General features: G+C 51.5%; 8 protein-coding genes across 8 annotated transcripts; 4 read left to right on the top strand and 4 right to left on the bottom strand.

Moving 5' to 3' along the window:
* Positions 1-49: 49 nt before the first annotated feature.
* On the bottom strand, positions 50-1569 carry BDP55DRAFT_618155 (short-chain dehydrogenase; the record flags this gene model as incomplete). The annotated part of the gene is made up of 4 exons (XM_060571291.1): positions 1208-1569; positions 1069-1121; positions 801-969; positions 50-686 (listed from the first exon to the last, which is right to left on the bottom strand). Exons 1-4 carry the CDS (start codon positions 1246-1248, stop codon positions 50-52), a joined length of 900 nt encoding a protein of 299 aa, XP_060425361.1. The 5' UTR covers positions 1249-1569.
* A 1398-nt stretch (positions 1570-2967) lies between these two features.
* On the top strand, positions 2968-5598 carry BDP55DRAFT_732403 (alfa-L-rhamnosidase; the record flags this gene model as incomplete). The annotated part of the gene is made up of 1 exon (XM_060579941.1): positions 2968-5598. One exon carries the CDS (start codon positions 2968-2970, stop codon positions 5596-5598), a length of 2631 nt encoding a protein of 876 aa, XP_060425360.1.
* A 278-nt stretch (positions 5599-5876) lies between these two features.
* Positions 5877-7031, bottom strand: BDP55DRAFT_297430 (uncharacterized protein). Its single transcript, XM_060566598.1, has 2 exons — positions 6550-7031; positions 5877-6490 (listed from the first exon to the last, which is right to left on the bottom strand). The coding sequence occupies exons 1-2, from the start codon at positions 6623-6625 to the stop codon at positions 6156-6158; spliced, it is 411 nt and encodes a 136-aa protein (XP_060425359.1). The 5' UTR covers positions 6626-7031; the 3' UTR covers positions 5877-6155.
* Positions 7032-7957: 926 nt separating this feature from the next.
* On the top strand, positions 7958-9316 carry BDP55DRAFT_297447 (uncharacterized protein). Its single transcript, XM_060566599.1, has 6 exons — positions 7958-8341; positions 8407-8532; positions 8584-8705; positions 8761-8845; positions 8909-9115; positions 9164-9316. The coding sequence occupies exons 1-6, from the start codon at positions 8110-8112 to the stop codon at positions 9229-9231; spliced, it is 840 nt and encodes a 279-aa protein (XP_060425358.1). The 5' UTR covers positions 7958-8109; the 3' UTR covers positions 9232-9316.
* Positions 9317-9778: 462 nt separating this feature from the next.
* On the top strand, positions 9779-10016 carry BDP55DRAFT_732400 (H/ACA ribonucleoprotein complex subunit 3; the record flags this gene model as incomplete). Its single annotated transcript, XM_060579940.1, has 2 exons — positions 9779-9953; positions 10006-10016. 2 exons carry the CDS (start codon positions 9779-9781, stop codon positions 10014-10016), a joined length of 186 nt encoding a protein of 61 aa, XP_060425357.1.
* A 413-nt stretch (positions 10017-10429) lies between these two features.
* On the bottom strand, positions 10430-12071 carry BDP55DRAFT_297353 (Nin one binding Zn-ribbon like-domain-containing protein). Its single transcript, XM_060566597.1, has one exon. The coding sequence runs from the start codon at positions 11808-11810 to the stop codon at positions 10461-10463; it is 1350 nt and encodes a 449-aa protein (XP_060425356.1). The 5' UTR covers positions 11811-12071; the 3' UTR covers positions 10430-10460.
* A 1829-nt stretch (positions 12072-13900) lies between these two features.
* Positions 13901-16562, top strand: BDP55DRAFT_297305 (uncharacterized protein). Its single transcript, XM_060566595.1, has 3 exons — positions 13901-14699; positions 14759-15983; positions 16041-16562. Exons 1-3 carry the CDS (start codon positions 13987-13989, stop codon positions 16461-16463), a joined length of 2361 nt encoding a protein of 786 aa, XP_060425355.1. The 5' UTR covers positions 13901-13986; the 3' UTR covers positions 16464-16562.
* Positions 16529-17005, bottom strand: BDP55DRAFT_297313 (uncharacterized protein). Its single transcript, XM_060566596.1, has one exon. It carries the CDS (start codon positions 16922-16924, stop codon positions 16661-16663), a length of 264 nt encoding a protein of 87 aa, XP_060425354.1. The 5' UTR covers positions 16925-17005; the 3' UTR covers positions 16529-16660.
* Between the last annotated feature and the right edge of the window lie 26 nt (positions 17006-17031).

Below are 17031 nucleotides of genomic sequence, written 5' to 3'. Positions count from 1 at the left end.
TTCTTACATGTATGCTAATAGATTGAACTGATGAAACACGTGTTTCTGCTTAGTCCACTCTCTTCGCACTCTCCTTACGTACTATTGCCTCAAGTTTCGGCAGATCGAATTTTCTGTAGGCCAATTCGTCCAAAAGCCACTCACCGAAAAGGAGCCGAGCAAGCCAGACTGACCCAGCCATGCCACCAGCCCAGAACCAATTTGTCGCCCCTCCGATCCAACCCCCAAGCCACCCTTCTCCTTTTAGGGCCTCTGCTACCAGTTGTTGGGCAAACTCCCCCGTAGAGACGGTCGCGTTATCTTGGGAAAATGTAAGGCGCTTTGCATATATCTCTTTGACACGAGAGTACAGCGAGTCAGGCGGCAGCTCACGGGTGAGCTTGGCAATTTGACTCTTGACAGTCCCAGTCATAGAGATCATGACACGTACGCCAAACGGACGAAGCTCTTGGCGAAGGGTACGGCTGTATGAGTTGAGAGCGCCTTTGGTCGCCGTGTAAACTGAGCCAAAGACATAGGGAGAGATGGCGGAAAGACTGCTGATCATGATGATGAGGCCACGGGCCGGGATCAGCAGCGGCACAAAGGCCTGAACCATGGCCATGACGCCAAAGACATTTGTCTCAAAAGTCTGTCGAACTTCATCCATATTAATGTCGGTCGCTGGGACAGTATGCGTCAAGCCACTGGAAGGTCATTAGTTAGCTGCACAGTGAGGTATTACGATAAACCGTGTCTCAATGCGCAACATAGAAGCCACTGTCTGGCTCGAGAGCGCTCTGGCACGGAGTAAGCCTTACGCGTTGTTGACCAGGAAATCAAGGCGGCCTCCAGTCAATTCGGAGACTCTTGCTTTGCAGACGGCAATACTGTCGCCGTCAGTAACATCGAGGGGCAATGTCGTCAGTCCCAAGTCGCTCAAGTCTAAGAGAACTTCAGGCCGGCGGGCCGTTGCGATGACATGGAGTCCTAGCAGTGAAACGTTGTGAGCAAACCACATCTCCATTAATGGTTCGTTTCATGAAATTGAACACTAATTATTGGTTCATGGATGTAATTGAAACCCACCTTTGGAGTGAAACTCTTTTGCCAAGGCATGGCCGATTCCCCCTGGGGTGCAGCTACAAGAAACGTGTCAGCACTAACGCCTCCAGCGATTAGCTCCGCGAGTCAGAGTTGATTAGAACTAATGAAGGGCGTAGCGCACCCTGTGATCAAGACTGTCTTTTTGTCTGCTGGGATGCCCATTTTGTCGGTACTGTACTGGAACTTGATGTTGAACGATGGAGAGGGAAGGAGCTGTGATCAATGGATTCAATGTGTTGAAGACGAAACATTACATGGCTGTTCTCAGACTGTCTGGCCAGATAGATCCCGAGGTAAATTCAGCTTAAATGGGTCAAGAAAGACATGTGGGTCGCTCAGGTCCGCATTCCGCGGACTTCCGCCGCGAACCTTGTCATTCGGCCGAGTCCTTAGTAATCCCGTATAGATAAGCAATAGTGAAGCAAAGTCAAGGTCCAAAAGCCAAAGGGTGTTTGACACTTTGAGCAAACGTATGGAAGTAAGGTCATCATCCTACCGAGCGCACATTCACGATAGCCATATTTTTATCCCTTATTTGCACCCCATGCTTGCAATGTGTGAGGCTACATTCTGAGTCACCCACTGCGAGCACTCATGAGCAGCCGCAGCGTGTGACGCAGTGGCTGAACGCTGGAGGAAAATAACATGCCCCATCACTTCGGCTAGCATGATGTTGTATGCTTAGCAGCAAACAGTTGGGGGAGGGCTGTGCACTGACAACTCCGGAGGCGTCGAGGATGCTGTTATCTCCAAACTGTGTCGTTTTTGTCGCTTTGCTGTGGAAGACGTCGTAATTTAAACGAACCATTCGTGCCGACAAGAATTTCTCGGAAACTCCGGAAAATGCCAAGTTTCTTTGCCACCAACCGTTACGCAAACCGGCGGGATGTCTGTCCAAAATTTTGTTGTCGAAAAATTGTTTTACGATGGCCCCTCTTGGCAGGCTGCGGCCTATCCGCGTATCGATGGATCAGCTGCCATTGAACTCAACCAAGGTATTCCGTACCAAATACGAGTATAAAACAAAGTCGTCGCATCATGCGTCAGCTGTGTGCATGTCCCCCCGCACGTCACATTGCGGAGAAGCTGGGGAAAGGGAGCATGGTAACTGGGTTTTTCAAACTACCGACAAATGAATGCGGGGTCGTCAGACTCTTGGGTTACATGCTCGTTGTTTAGACATCGGTTCATCCCATGAGGTCCGGAACTCAACCTTGGTGCTTATTCTTCTTGTTACAAGGCGAGCAATTCCATAACAGAAGATGCCCCAGTCTCTGTATCATCTTTACCTACTCCGTATACCTGTGAGCATCTCACTTGCGAATGGCGACGAGCCAGACGCCAGCAACGATGCGCCACTGTTACTTGAAGATTTGTGTTGCCAGGTGGAACAACTGCCCTGTTGAGCTCCACGACGCGGGCCGGAATATCCGGCTTTCGAACAGAAGCGAAGAATCCCCGGTAAGATCAACACCCGATCCTGGATGCCGTCAGAATGTGTCAAGGATCCTACCTCGTAGTCTGGGGACCCCGCAAACTAACCTCGAGATCCACAGACTTCGGGTAATTTAAGACGAGCAGAGGGGTTAAGAATGCCTAGCTAAGGCTAGCACTCAAGCACAATTTCGTCGGCGGGATAGCGACTACCGAGCATCTGCAATGATGCTTGGAATTTGGTAAGTGTAAGGACATGGATACACGGGTGAAAGATGCCCGACAAGCCTCGGTGGTCTTGATTCAAGCTTGTATTCGTAGCTCTCCGTGTGATTGATGTATATATATGGCTCAAACTGCGGTAGCATTCAACCTCGTTTGATACAGGCCCTTCTAAACCTTTGTTCGCTGACTTAGGTGGCATTTTTCGAGGGTTTGCCCGTCATCATGGCTGTTTCGATATCTCAGCTGTCTTTCGAGCACCATCGACAAGCTCTTGGCATAGCCGAATCAGAGCCTCGCATCTCATGGCGGTTCTCTGGCAACGCCGTTGACTGGGAGCAGAGCGCCTACGATCTAGAGATTCTCAGGGGGTCAGGTCCCCCAACCATCCACAACTTTAATTCGACGGAGTCTCTCCTAGTTCCATGGCCAGTAGCAACTTTAGAAACGGCTGAGCAGGCTAGTGTACGAGCTCGAGCCCACGGCGGGCCCGGCCAACTCTCTACGCCTTGGTCGGATTGGGTCACAGTCGAGACTGGGCTTCTCAACTCTTCGGACTGGGCCGGGGCAGTACCCATCGCCGCCGAGAGGGAGACTGAAGTCGAAGCTCCGAAACGTCCGGTCTACTTCAGAAAGCCTTTTCTCATCAATGCCAATGTCACTCGTGCACGGCTCTACATCACCGCGTTGGGAGTTTACGAAGCGGAGATCAACGGCCGTCGGGTCGGTGACTATGTTCTTGCCCCCGGATGGCAATCATACAACTACCGTCATGTTTATGATACATACGACGTCACGGAACTTATTTCAAGCGGAGAAAATGCCATTGGTGCTGCAGTCGGCGAGGGATGGTTCGCGGGTAGACTGAGCTACGGTGGTGGTGTTAGAAACAATTATGGTGACACCATTGGCCTTCTCAGTCTTCTTGTCGTCACTCTCGAAGACGGTACCAAGATTATGGTACCGAGCGACGCGACCTGGAAAGCCAATACCGGCCCACTTATCACCTCCGAAATTTACAACGGCGAGCATTACGACTCTACACTTGAGGCAGACCTGAAAGGATGGTCATCCGCAGGATTTACCGCCGATGATTGGCTGGCAGTGAAAGAGTTGCCCGCACTCAAAGGCGCTTTAGTCCCTCCTGATGGGCCTCCCGTCAGGCGATTGGAAGAAAGAAAGCCAGAGTCCATCTTCGCGTCTCCGTCTGGCAAGACGATTATCGACTTCGGGCAGAATCTTGTGGGCTGGCTGAGACTCACGGTCTCTGGACCCAGGGGAACGAACATCACCCTTCACCATGCTGAAGTCCTCGAAGACGGGGAGCTTGCTCTGAGGCCACTCAGAATTGCAACAGCAGCTGACTCTCTTATCTTGCATGGGAACGGCACGCAAACATGGGAGCCACGATTTACCTTCCATGGCTTCCGCTATGCCCAAGTTGATGGTTGGCCACAGGAAACTCCTCTGACTGCCGAATCCATCACTGCTGTCGTCGTACACAGCGATATGGAACAGACCGGCTGGTTTGAATGTTCGAATCAGCTTCTCAACAAGTTTCATCACAACGTGCGGTGGTCTATGAAGGGGAACTTCTTGTCTATCCCCACCGATTGCCCACAGCGTGATGAGCGACTTGGGTGGACCGGCGATGCCCACGCCTTTGCTCCAACAGCAAACTACTTGTATAACGCCGCCGGTTTCTGGAGAGGCTGGCACAAAGATATCTGGTCAGAGATGCAGCGAAACAACTCGATGGTAGTTCCATTCACCATTCCAACAATCCCACCTGGAGGCCCAGCTACGCCCGCCGCAGTCTGGGGGGATGTAGCTGTTGCCAACCCTTTCAACATTTACCAAGCGTTCGGTGATTTGGGCCTCCTCGAAGAGCAATACCTTCAGTCTCAGGCCTGGATTGATACCGGCATCAGCCGTAACGAGGTTGGATTATGGAACCGCAGCTCTTTCCAATTTGCCGACTGGCTCGACCCGAAGGCCCCTTCTGATGCCCCCGGGAATGCTACTACTGCGAAACATTTGGTCGCCGATGCGTATCTTATCCACATGACCGACTTTCTCGCAAACATGTCTGCAGCTCTGGGGCGTGGCGATGCGGCAGAACAGTATCGAAGTCAACGGAAGGATTTGATCTCAGCGTTCCATGACGCTTGGATCCACGATGGCGTTCTTGCAAACCAGACGCAGACGGCGTACGCCATGGCTCTCAACTTCAACCTTTTCACTGATGAGGGACAGCAGTCAGCTGCTGCCGAGAAGTTGCGACAGATCGTCGCAGATAATGACTACCTAGTCGGCACAGGCTTTGCGGGCACTCCCCCTCTTGGGTTCGCTCTCAGAGACATTGGCGCTACTGATGACTTCTATCGCATGCTTCTTCAGACCCGAGTGCCTTCCTGGCTATACCAAGTGGTTCAGAATGGTACAACCACTTGGGAGAGATGGGATAGTCTTCTCGCAAACGGAAGCGTCAATCCTGGCGAGATGACCAGCTTCAACCACTATGCTTTCGGCTCCGTTGCCAATTGGATGCATCAAGTCATTGGTGGCATCGCTCCTGCTGAACCGGGCTGGAAGCGTATTGCCGTTGCCCCGATTCCTGGCGGTAACATTACCAGTGCTGATTCGAAATACGTTTCGCCTTATGGAGAAGTCAAGGTACAATGGTGGTTCGAAAACAATAGGGAGGAAAATGCCGTACATCGTAATGGGTTCCATATGATCGTTGAAGTTCCTCCTAACACAAAGGCCGACATCACGCTGCCTAATGGGGGAGATACAACTGAAGTCGGTTCCGGATACTACGAGTTCCATGACCCAAGTTATTTACTAGTTTGATTACAGAAACTCAAATCTTAGTATCATCCTTCCGTCAATCGTGTCTTCACGTTGTCCATCCAATTGATTGTTGTGTTGGTGGATGAATGACGGGAGCTTTGCCGCTAAGGCCCTAACAAGTACTCAAACTGAAGTCCCATGCGCCTCCAACTGACTTACGACTCCATCACCGATATGAAATCGAGAGTTACAAGTGAAACTCACACGTCGCTCAAGCCTGTTGGAAAGGAATTGGATGAGTAGACGAGCTTGATGTTCAGGACTTCAAGGGCGAAATGATGATACTGGCGTGACATTCTAGGTAGGGTTAATTGAATATGACCCAAGTTAATAAATTCTGATCTTGGTTATATTCTGTTGACTTGTCGTGTCGATCCAACGTTTCAAGACAACATAGAGTATATTCCGCAGCACCTTCAACAATTTGATGTCGCTTTCAAGTCCTAGTTCGTGATGTCGAATTCCATTGCCCCTAAGCCAAATCCTCTTGGCTCAGATTCTTTTGAGAGTGTAAAACTTGAATTCCTCCAGGACCCAGCTTAACGTAAGTCTACTACCTACATAGGAAGATAGGACTCATCGGCGGTAGTTTCAGCGCGCTTCATCGGATCATAGGACTCGTCGGCGCTTGTCTCGGCCCTCTTCATGGGAAGGTAGGACTCGTCTGCGCTGGTTTCTGCGCGCTTCATGGGGTCGTAAGACTCATCTGCGCTGGTTTCGGCACGCTTCATAGGAAGATAAGACTCGTCTGCGTTCGTCTCCGCCCGCCTCATCGGCAGGTATGATTCGTCGGCACTCGTCTCGGCCCTCTTCATCGGCAAGTAAGACTCGTCTGCGCTTGTCTCAGCCCGTGCCTTCATTGGAAGGTAAGACTCATCGGCGTTTGTCTGGGCTGCATATACTTAGCTTCTGAAACGAAACTCAAGACAAAAGTTTCAGTATGTCACCTACCATGACCTGATCGAGGAACCGTAGGTAACGCAACAACATAGGCCGCGAGAGCGGTCAACAAAACGGTCACCTTCATATTGTGAAATAGGCTTTGGCGAGTATCTTGGGGAGATCGCTCCAGAACCGTCTTTGAATCAGAGAACAGGGCTGAAAGGCAAGTAAAGGAGATCCAGTTGAGAGACGATTTACAGCGTCGTGGCCCTCTCTTATGATTGACACCTTCCGTGACAAGTCAATCGAGCTTAGAAGGTCCGCGAAGTTTCTGGGCTGGACCAAAATCCATCAGGAGCTGGAACCTTGCATGTTGATCTGTGAGATGAAAGAGGCAGGTGTCATTTGGATGACTCTCACAACTGACGAATCCTGGTTTCACCAGTCATGATTGACAAACTGTGGCTTCACTTGTGTAACTCTGAAGACTTGAGTTGACGGGGTATTTTACGGCGGCAAAGCAGTAAGCTAAATATTGAAGGATTTGTCCAGTCTTCTTTGGCATCTGAAGTAGCCGTTTAGAGCCAGGCTTACGAGCACCTCCATTATCGACCTTCTAAATTGGAATTAGTCTCTCGCCCCACAGTCATAGGATCTAGATGCATAGAACTTGACAAAGGCCAAGAAACTTTGCAGTCTCTCTGGCCGATGTTCGAATTCCCAGTTATACTTCTACGTCGGATTTGCTGCATTCTCTCGTCCGTCAGGTTAAATTGACTCGTATACATGCCAAAACTCTAACCCTGCAAACAATGGAGCAATCAAGTTTCTGTCAATGGATAGCTTCACAGATCCAAGTACGAAACCTAATTGAAAAGGTGTCATGTTTCAAAGAATTTGGTTTTAGTATGTGGAAAATGTACCGGCTTTGTCACGCCTTTGGTACTAATTAATCGCCAGAAATTCGGTCTTGACGTTGGCTTTCCATTGTTCTTGTTTCGAAGACCAACTTTTCATGCAGTGCGACGACAGGGGCATGCAAAACAGGATGGTGTAGTGATATCAGATTGGCTCGTCCGGACTCGAAAACCGAGCTGCTGTCAGACATTGGGCTTGGTCGGCGGGGGCTCTTCGAGCTGGGTATAGTGTTCATGCCTGAAGGATTCGGATGCACCGACATACTCGTCCATCTTCCACTCGGAAGACGGTCCACCTCGGACGGAGGTAAGCGCAAAACGCCATCACAGATAAGATCACCTTCACTGTATAGACCTTCCAGATCTGGAGGAAAGGATGGGATCATCAGTATACCTATGTCCCGCATGGGTCGTCAGACGGGACATGCCCGCCTGTATGACGGTGGCGGGATTTGAACAAGTCTGCGGTCCCTCGCGGAACCTTCGAGCTTTGATCCGGAGACGCTGTCCCGTGGCAATTCGCAATCTCCTCACTCGTGTCTTCTTCCCCGTCTTTTTTGTCCATCTTTGGGCCGTTCATTCATCCAAAAATCCAAAAGAATCGGTGGACATTTGTCTGCCTCATTCCCTTGCAAATCTTCCTCACACTTGAGTCTTTGATAGCTTGTCTGGCTGCTTCATCCCCAAAGCGCCTTCAAAACGTCAACTCAAGATGGGCCGAAACCACAAGGAGTACGCGCCTGTGTACTCTGATGAGATTGCAGCTTCGAGACTCGAAGCCGTTGAGGCCACAGTTGTAACAGCAAAGATCCGGCACACAGAAAAGCTTCGCAGATTCGGGGTGTGGACGCTTCATGCCGTTCTGATTACCATTTACACCGCAATCTTTGCCATATCACTGTTACCCAACAGGTCATTTTCGGGGGTTTTTAGTCTGGTTGATGGTAGGCTTTATGCTCTTAGAATATTGCTAATTTAGTTGAAAACCGTGAAGCTTACTGGACTGCAGCGCCGCCAAAAGCTGTTGGCGAGGAAACACATCTCGAAGTTTTCCCTATTCAGGGCCCACCACATGGCAAGTACACTGGTGAACCAAGACCAGAGGTAGACAAAGCATGGAGGGACTTGCTGCAATGTAGGCGACCGTCCAATCTCAGTGGAACATGTACTAATCGAAACCGTTTAGACAACAATATTCGTGTTTCCGAGGAATGGGTTCACCGCTGGGGACGTAAGCATGAGGCAGTTAAACTACCCGATGGTGGGTATCTCGGCATGCTTAGTGTCTTTCATGAGTTGCACTGCATCGCAAGTTATCTACATCTTTAACTGGGAACCTGAACGAAGCTAACCAAGCGTACAGAAACGCCTCTATCAAACACTGTCGCCAGATTACTATTTCCCCAACGCAACTGAGCAAGAAATCGCCACGAATCGGGAGCATAATCGTAAGTTTGCCATAGGAACTCTGCGGTCGTCGCCAGTGAAACCAGACCTGACTTAAACTACAGAGCACTGTCTTGAGGTCCTTCGTATGGGTGCAGCTTGCCGTGGTGACATTTCCATCATCACCCACATGTGGACCGATATTGACGCGAAACCCATCGTGAACCAAACGGCGCCTCACCAGTGCATTGACTTTAACAAAGTCATGGACTATTCCCGGGACAATACAGTAGACGTATATCAGGAAAACTACATTGTCCACCCGAAGTTCGGTTGGTAGATCTTGCCACAATGTTAGAACATGCGCTCACCAATGATAGGACCGTCGTTTCCCAAGGGCAATAGCATCAAGCCCTTTAAGGAGCAGGGAATGGGTCACCATCACTAAAGCTAGGATGCTTCATAAAGTTCCGCATGCTCAGTCAACATTGAATAAGCCAGGTACATGCAAGACGCCAGGTTGCAGGCCATGGTATTGGAGGTGTAGATGCTCACGTTTAGTAAGAAAGATTAAGAGGGATATGAGGTTTGGCATTGCTTTCCGAAATACTTAGCAAGCTAGGCTGCGTGGACTTTATGTGCATACCTCCAGATAACATTGAAGAAAGAGTTAGAATGCGTATGGCCACCAAAATAACTTTTTACAAAACAAAGGACTTGCTGTGCGTGAAATGAATTCAATTTGACTGCATGTTGGTACCCTGGTAAGGAAGCACTTTGAGGGACTCCGTACCTTTCACATTGCCCCACTCCACACCGAGAGACGTGGCCCAATTGATCTTATCGATTGGCTCCCGACCGACAGTCACGTGGTGTTGAAATGTCTGCATCGCAAAGCCAGAAAAAAAAAGTTTCTCCAGCCTGGCGTTGCACAGCGATCATCACCCACCGACAAATCAACACCAAACCCGGCCATCACCCCCCCGACTTCCACGATGCATTTGATGTACACTCTCGATGAAGCGGGTAGCCGTGTCTACACCCTCAAGAAGGTGGTTGACGGCAAGGTCACCAAGTCCGCCCACCCTGCCCGCTTCTCTCCCGATGACAAGTGGTCGCGCCAGCGCGTGACGCTGAAGCGTCGCTTCAACCTTCTCCTTACCCAGCAGAGTGAGTCTCCAGCCATCGTTTCGACTTAGAATCGTTCTAATGATGTTTCCAGAGACCGAGTAAATTCTTCAATTACATAAGAAGCAATCGAAAAACTCTATAGCCGGCCGATCGATCCCAGCTCGTTCACGATACCATGCGTCGCTGAGGACGACCTATCTACAACGAATGGAGCATGAGGCAAGGTCTGGCACGGAGGGGGAGCAACGAAGTCCTCGCGCACTGTAAAAGGCTCGTGACTAAAAGCTCTGGGATAAAAAAAATTGGCGTTGGGGAAAGGCTTGCATACAGGGGATCATCGGAGTCTTTTTACCAGGTCCGTGTTACGATAGATTGCTCTGCAGTTCCCAAAATCAGAGCGACACATCTAAAATTCAACCTCGTTTTTGTTCTTCTTCCCATTCGTTTGACTCTTTCATTGAGCGGCCCTTTTCCTGCCTTTTGAGGGATCTATCATGGTATCATGCAGAACATATAAACATCAGCTTCCAGCCAGCTACTGCCTCTTTATCTCCTCCTGCGACCATTAATGTTTCTTCCCGGACCCAGTCGTACCTTGCCATTAGCACCGCTTTGGCGGTCGCCTGTAAGAATGCTTGGGAGGTAATCCTCGTCCATGAGATCTCTCCGCCGAGCACGATGCTTGTCACCCATAGCTCTTTCGTACTCCTTTTGGTCTTCCGCGAAGATGAGGTTGGTACCCCAGTTGTTCTTGCCACCGGCGTTTTTGGAAAGTTTGCCGCTGGCTGTACCAGCGGAGGGCTTGGGGATGCTGAAGACGTTGCCTCTGTTGTTCCACTGGAAGTTGCGCTTCAGGTGGATCTTGAAGGTGCCGTCCTCTTCCGTCGTACAAGACGTGCGAATCAGAGTGGCTTGTCCGCAGCTAGGGCAGAACTGGCGGTCCATTTTCTTGCACACCTGGAAGCACCCGTGGCACCGCAGAACCCAAGTCTTGAGTTGGGTGATGCGCGACATGGACGGCGAGAGCAGATTGAGCCCAATTCTCAGGGCAACGTTCTGCATGGCATAATCAGAGGTGAGGATACCGACCTTGACGTCAATCGCAGGCGCAGTCGGCTGCAGCAATTTGCTGTCCTTCTCCTTTTGCTTCTTCACGTTGGACGGCGTTATCCAGCCGTCTTCGGAGTCTGACTCTTCCCCTTGAGCTTCGTTGGCGCCAGCAACGCTTGATAAAGCCGGCTCGGATGTTGTCTTGTCATCCACCTCGAGGTTGCTCATATCTTGTGTAATCTGGGTCGTCTCAGCGTCCAACGGCGAGGCTTCCACTGTCGCGCTCTGCTGAGTTAAAGTTTGTATCTCCTCGACACTTTGTTCAATTGATGTGCTCTCCACCACCTCTGCGCTCTCAATCGCGGGCTCTTCCTGTGGCTCGGTTCCAACCTCCGCTTCCGGCACCGGGGCATCGGCGCTGGGTACCTTGTCATTGGAAGTCCGCGCACCCGGCTGTTTCCTCAGATTCTTGTCGCCTCCAGTCTTCTCAAGTTCGAGTTCGTAGGTCAAGGCAAGCAAGTGTAAATCGGGTCTGCTGAGAACCTCGAGATCACCGGACCGGCGCGCAAAGTCGGACACAAATTTGATGCTATCGGGGCGGGGGTTTCGAAGTTTGACGAAAGGCATGAGGGTTGTCTGTACTCGAGTGCGGGTGCTGACATCGCGAATTTCGTCGACAATGGAAGGCAGCATGTAGAGCTCATCGGCTTGTGCGAGCAGAGTGCTGACAGGAGGGTCGTTCTTGATCAATGGGCCGGTATCCAGCACAAGAGCGTGGATGGGTTTGCGCGCCTCGACCACAGCTGGGCTTGCGACCGCCGGAGCGGCCACGGCATCGTTGGACATGATGGCGCCTTGAACTTTTCGATTGTTGTCAAAGGTTTCTGTGTCAAAAAAAGCGAGTTGCTGAGGAAAACGTCCGAATGCAGATCGTGTCAAGGGGTTCGTATGCAGATAGGCTGATGTTGAGGCAGCGGGCAGTGCGGCGAATGATTTTGAATGGAATGGGAAATTTCTCTATCGCGGGGTTGTGGTGGGGTGTAGTTTTTTCTCGATAAGACAGCCCAGACCACCCCTCTCCTTTCGCTCGGTCGCACGGCCACCGGGCCACACCTCACCTTGACCGCCTCCACTCACCGATGATCCTCGACCGCCTTCTCGGTGTAGCGGATCCAAATCCGGATTGAAACCTGAAGCATCCATCCGGACTCTCAGCTACCTATACACAGTTGTAATACGGAGTATGTGTTATTGCTATAAGTATTCAACTGGGCTTTTGTCACTTAAAATACTGGATCTCGCAGTGTGAAAGGCGCCACAAAATAGTAGCATAGTGCAGACTAGGTACCTGGTCTTTGGTTTCTCGAGATGTCAACAAAAGGACTTACAATCTTTGAAGTAAAACGGTCAAGATATGGAGGGGAAACAACCAAGACAGATTTCGACCGCTGTGGGACCCTGAGCAAGGCTCAATGCCTATGTTCGAAGCATGTCAGAAAATGGATCCCGCGTGACGGCACCAAGGACGTCGCGGTGAAGCTCTCGTAAAGGGCGAGGGGTGCGTAGTTCGGACGTCGGGCAGTACTAGACATTGGCCCCGACCTAGTAACCACAAAGCAAGTACATCAAGGTTTGGAGAATACCGTTGAAAGTCTCCCTCTCCGACCTCTTGGAGACGAGCTCAAGGTATTGGTCAAATTGCGATGGCGTGCGAAACGCAGAAACAACGTATTTGAGATGTTTCTTGAGAGCGGCTTTCGGGAGCGGCAATCGGCCTGGGTTTCAAAGCCGACAGCCGGGCCTTGTGTCTTCCACGCTTCTCAGCCTCCAGTGAATGTGCATCACTTGGATTGTGCCGCGTAACTTTAAAGACTTTGAGTGAGCTTCTGCAACAGGGTTTGGTCTGGGGAACCGTCTCTCGACGCTTGGGCTACTGTTCAGCGTTTAGCCAGTCAGACTCTGTTCGCAACAGTCTCACAGTCTCTCAGATGTAAACCACCCAGGCCACACAGTTTGCCGAGAGCCGCCCCTCCTGCCGGAGGGAGTGGTGTTGGGTGGATGGTCCTCCAAGTGACGGTGATCTCCTCAACGTCATTTTGGCGTGGCTCGTGGGAGATCAATCTCTTGAGAGGCATGCGCCTGCTGTAGCCAAGGTATCCAGAGTCGACTAATGACTTAACTCGTCTTTGCCTTGGTTAAATCTCCGTTAGTTGAAGTGCTTTTTGTCTTGTACGAAGTATGCCTTATAGACTCACCAGGTCTCTGGGGGTAGTGGATGTTCCTAGAAACTAAGTTCCTCGCCCTGCCCATCCCGGCGGTGAGATTTTCGGGGAGCTGCGCTGGCAGCAACAGGGAAGCGCACTCCACTAATGAACGCCCAGCCATGGCCTGGTTGTTCACCTGAGCTCGCCTGAAAGCTCCGATACCAAGGAATCAATACCACCTCCCAAGGTCCCAAAGAGACCCCGAAAGCCCCCGGTTGCGGCTATGACTTGGGCTAGGAACGTATTCAAACATGTACTGAAGGGTAGAGGTACTCCATACCTCGTCCCCTGAGAGAGACCGTTGCCGGGGCTCAATTGAGGATAGAGAAGTGAGAACGAGTGTGGTGCCGAGAGACACATGCACAGTTCACAATTTGGTCACGGAGCATCTCCCATAGCCAGTCTCCTCCGTCACCTTCTCTCTTTCCACGCATTCCCGGTCCTCCGTATCCCCAAACTAGACTGTCAATTCTCACTCTGCCCCTGCTTTACGTCAAGTAAGCAGAAGCTGCACAGTCACACACAGTGTAATTGTTCCCCGGATTTCTCCTGCATACCTAGTCGCAACTCGGAACGGATACAGTAGGTAGACACGCTGCGGCTGCGCGCGCGCTCAAATAGACCCACGCCGATTCCTCTCCGGAATGGGCAATCCATGAGCCCTAGACTGAGCCTCATCTGTCTCTCCATGTCTATTGTACGCGCCGCCGAGTTCCGGTGAGCAACGAGGGCGCGCGCCTATCGAGGTAATTGGGAGAATGGCAGACTTGTACGGTAGCAACACCATCGGCAACAGCAGCGTCAACAATAACAACAACGACAACCTTGGACATCACCTCCGACCCGACAGACCACCGACTGCCGCTGCCACCGCTGCCGCCGCTTCAACGACGGCAAACGCAACCGCAGACCTGGCCGCCGCCGCAGCTACCACCGTGACAGCCTCAGCTGCAGCCTCGTCCGTGTCTCCGAAACCGACAAAGCGATCCTCGGCGACCACATGTGTCACCTGCCGGGCCCGTAAGGTCCGCTGCGACGGCCGACGCGACATTTGCAGCAACTGCGAACGCCTCGGTTTCTCATGTACCTACGAAGACCCATCTTCCGATGCTAATGGTGTCGCTGCCGCTCCTACCTTTCCCCTGCCGAGACGCCGTGTCCGGCAAGCATGTCAGAGCTGTCACTCACGTAAAGCTCGATGTAGTGGCCACACACCGGCGTGTGATCGATGTCGTACTCAAGGCATCGAGTGTGTCTACAGAGCTTCCAAGCGCACCCGGCTGAGCATCAACCCTCCGGGTCTCGTCGACCACATAGTCAGATCACCAACATCATCAAATTCAGCACCCGCTACCAATCGTGACGCGCGGAACCGTCGGTCGTTGTCCAGAGAAGATGCGGCACACGATTCCGATGCCGCCATGGCCGATGCCATGGCCTCCAACACTCCGAGCACCTTTAATCATGATCTGTAGGCTCACATTCACTGTCCTCACTCCTTCACGTACCTTATCCACTGACTGAAACCAGCTCGGCACCTGATCCTCAATTCGAGTCTCTGATAAGTCGAGCTCTAGACAACTTCTTCCGCCATGTTCATCACATTCCCATGCTGTCCTTCCTTCATCGAGCCTCTCTCATGCAGCGGCATAACGTCGGTGGTCTGGACCGGCCGCTGCTGCTGGCTCTCATTGGTATCACGAGCATGCTCACTGACCTTGGGCCGGGAACCAGAGAGTATGGGGAGAAATGCATCGACGAGTCTGAGAGTCTCATTCTGAAAGGCCTTGAGAATGCGTCAACGATCAAAGTTCAAACACTTGCTCTCATAATCAAGTATCGCATCTTGACTCGACGCTTCTCAAGCGCATTCATGCTTGCCGCAACCGCGGCCAGATTCGCCACGGCTCTCCGGCTCAACTACGACAACCCCGATCTGTGCTTCCTCGCCCAGGAATCCAGACGACGCCTGATGTGGGCACTATTCATGATTGACCAGGGCATGGCTGGAGGATACCGCGATCTCACCTTGTGGACGCCAGAGACGATTCATATTTCCCTGCCGTGCAATGAAAGAGACTTTGAATTCGATCTTGCGCCGCCTTCGTTACGGCCGCTGGTCCCTAGTCCCGATGAGTCCGAGAACGACGACATTGGCAGCTTGGCGTTACACGTACGCATCCTCTGGCTCCGCGGCAGAATTCTCAAGTTCGCCAAACGAGCGTCGAATTGTTCCAACGACGATCTCGGGCGCCTGCAGGAACAGCTTCAGTCGTTTGCAAAGGAGCTTTCAGACTTTGCTGAGCGCTTACCTGTGTCGTTCCGCTGGTCCGACAACAGCCTGCGGTTGCGAGCATACTCCCCCCGTCTCTGCGTCTTCATCATGATCCATGTCTGGTTGCGGCAATGCAACTGTGATCTCTTCAGGATAGGACTTGTTGGGCTTCGCGATTCTTTGACTCGGTCGGCTGCTGAGCGGCTGGGTCCCGAGTTCATCGCCGGATGTCAGCGCCAGTGCTATGAGCATGCGATGGAAATGTCAAACATGTTCACCTCCATCAGGGCGTTAGACCATTACCCCGTTGCGGACCTCGACATGCCGGTATGCGCGTATCAATGTATCCGCATGCTATACTATATTTACCATTTAAACGCGGAAGAGTACGGTCTCACGCCGGATATCCTTCGCAAAAAGGCTTCAATATGTCTTGAGGTAACCAAGGGCTGTTGCTCTGGGACAGCCGCAGTCTCAATTGTAAGTAACTTCACCGTTTTTCCTCCTATCAATGAGTATGCTGATTAGTGATCTCAGCAAGCCGATCTTCAACGGCTCATGGATCATGGTCTCTCTATACAAGCTACCCCTAGTCGGCTACTTAGCGAGGAGCCCCAGGACGAAAGAAACGGCAACGGTACTAAGCGCATCCGCCTTGCTCGCGCGAAGCAGGTACAGCTGGCGGATGATCCAGACAGAGGCGCGCCGGCGGCCGATGAGCTCACCAATCGACCATTTGGCATCGGCGCGTGGGAGGACATACAGGTTCCTGAAGCCAACAAGCCCGATGAGCAGGCACCTGTACCACCACAACCCACTGCGCTTGGTTCACTAGAGGTCAACAATGCATTCGAGGGAGCCCTTGACAGTCTCGATTTCAACATGGAACCCATGGGTTTGGATTCCTTGGCATGGTTCTCGAATGAGTGGGCACAAGGCGATTTCCAGGGAGAGTTCTAGTGTCGGAGATGTACATGGGAAAGTACACCGAAAACCATGGGCCCTGGAGCAAACTTTAAAGAGACATTTGATGCATACGATTGGTCCCTGGATAAACATCTCAAGCTTTATTAAGTACATTGGCCAAATCTCCTATAAACAGAACCTTGAAGTCGCATGTTGACCCATCTTATCTCGCCGGCGTGTGGATTATTTTTTCACCGTCCGAGCAGGTCGGATTGAGAAGCTTCCCGGATGCACGGCAACATTGATGCTATCTCCGCGACACTTATAAGACTGGCTGCTATTCCGTCGAGGCATATGCAACGTTGCCAGGGTCTACTCCAGAGCGAGAATACCTGGGACTTATCGCCGCATATTAGGGAGACTTGGCAGTAAACGTGTACATGAACTGTACTCCGTAGAGCGACACAGATAGCGACAGCTGGCGTTCGAAGGGCACACAATAAATGAGACAACATGACGAAAGATACGGCGTGGCATGAATGTAATGAGCTTCCACGAGCATAGTTGAGAGCGAAAAGATTGAGAATCAATTGAGAGCAAGTGCAAGCGCTATATACCCTGC

This window comes from Colletotrichum godetiae, assembly GCF_030913485.1.
Source record: "Colletotrichum godetiae strain CBS 193.32 chromosome Unknown BDP55scaffold_48, whole genome shotgun sequence".
Classification (NCBI taxonomy): Eukaryota; Fungi; Ascomycota; class Sordariomycetes; order Glomerellales; family Glomerellaceae; genus Colletotrichum; species Colletotrichum godetiae.
This window is presented reverse-complemented; position numbering and strand designations above follow the sequence as displayed.

Coding starts and splice junctions, on each gene's coding strand:
- BDP55DRAFT_297430 (XM_060566598.1), bottom strand. CDS start 6,625: ATGAAGGTGACCGTTTTGTTGACCGCTCTCGCGGCCTATGTTGTTGCG. Junction 6,491..6,549: donor GGTTCCTCGATCAGGTCATG/GTAGGTGACATA, acceptor AAGTATATGCAG/CCCAGACAAACGCCGATGAG.
- BDP55DRAFT_297447 (XM_060566599.1), top strand. CDS start 8,110: ATGGGCCGAAACCACAAGGAGTACGCGCCTGTGTACTCTGATGAGATT. Junction 8,846..8,908: donor CACGAATCGGGAGCATAATC/GTAAGTTTGCCA, acceptor CTTAAACTACAG/AGCACTGTCTTGAGGTCCTT. Junction 9,116..9,163: donor CATTGTCCACCCGAAGTTCG/GTTGGTAGATCT, acceptor CACCAATGATAG/GACCGTCGTTTCCCAAGGGC.
- BDP55DRAFT_297353 (XM_060566597.1), bottom strand. CDS start 11,810: ATGTCCAACGATGCCGTGGCCGCTCCGGCGGTCGCAAGCCCAGCTGTG.
- BDP55DRAFT_297305 (XM_060566595.1), top strand. CDS start 13,987: ATGGCAGACTTGTACGGTAGCAACACCATCGGCAACAGCAGCGTCAAC. Junction 14,700..14,758: donor AGCACCTTTAATCATGATCT/GTAGGCTCACAT, acceptor GACTGAAACCAG/CTCGGCACCTGATCCTCAAT. Junction 15,984..16,040: donor GGACAGCCGCAGTCTCAATT/GTAAGTAACTTC, acceptor TAGTGATCTCAG/CAAGCCGATCTTCAACGGCT.
- BDP55DRAFT_297313 (XM_060566596.1), bottom strand. CDS start 16,924: ATGTTGTCTCATTTATTGTGTGCCCTTCGAACGCCAGCTGTCGCTATC.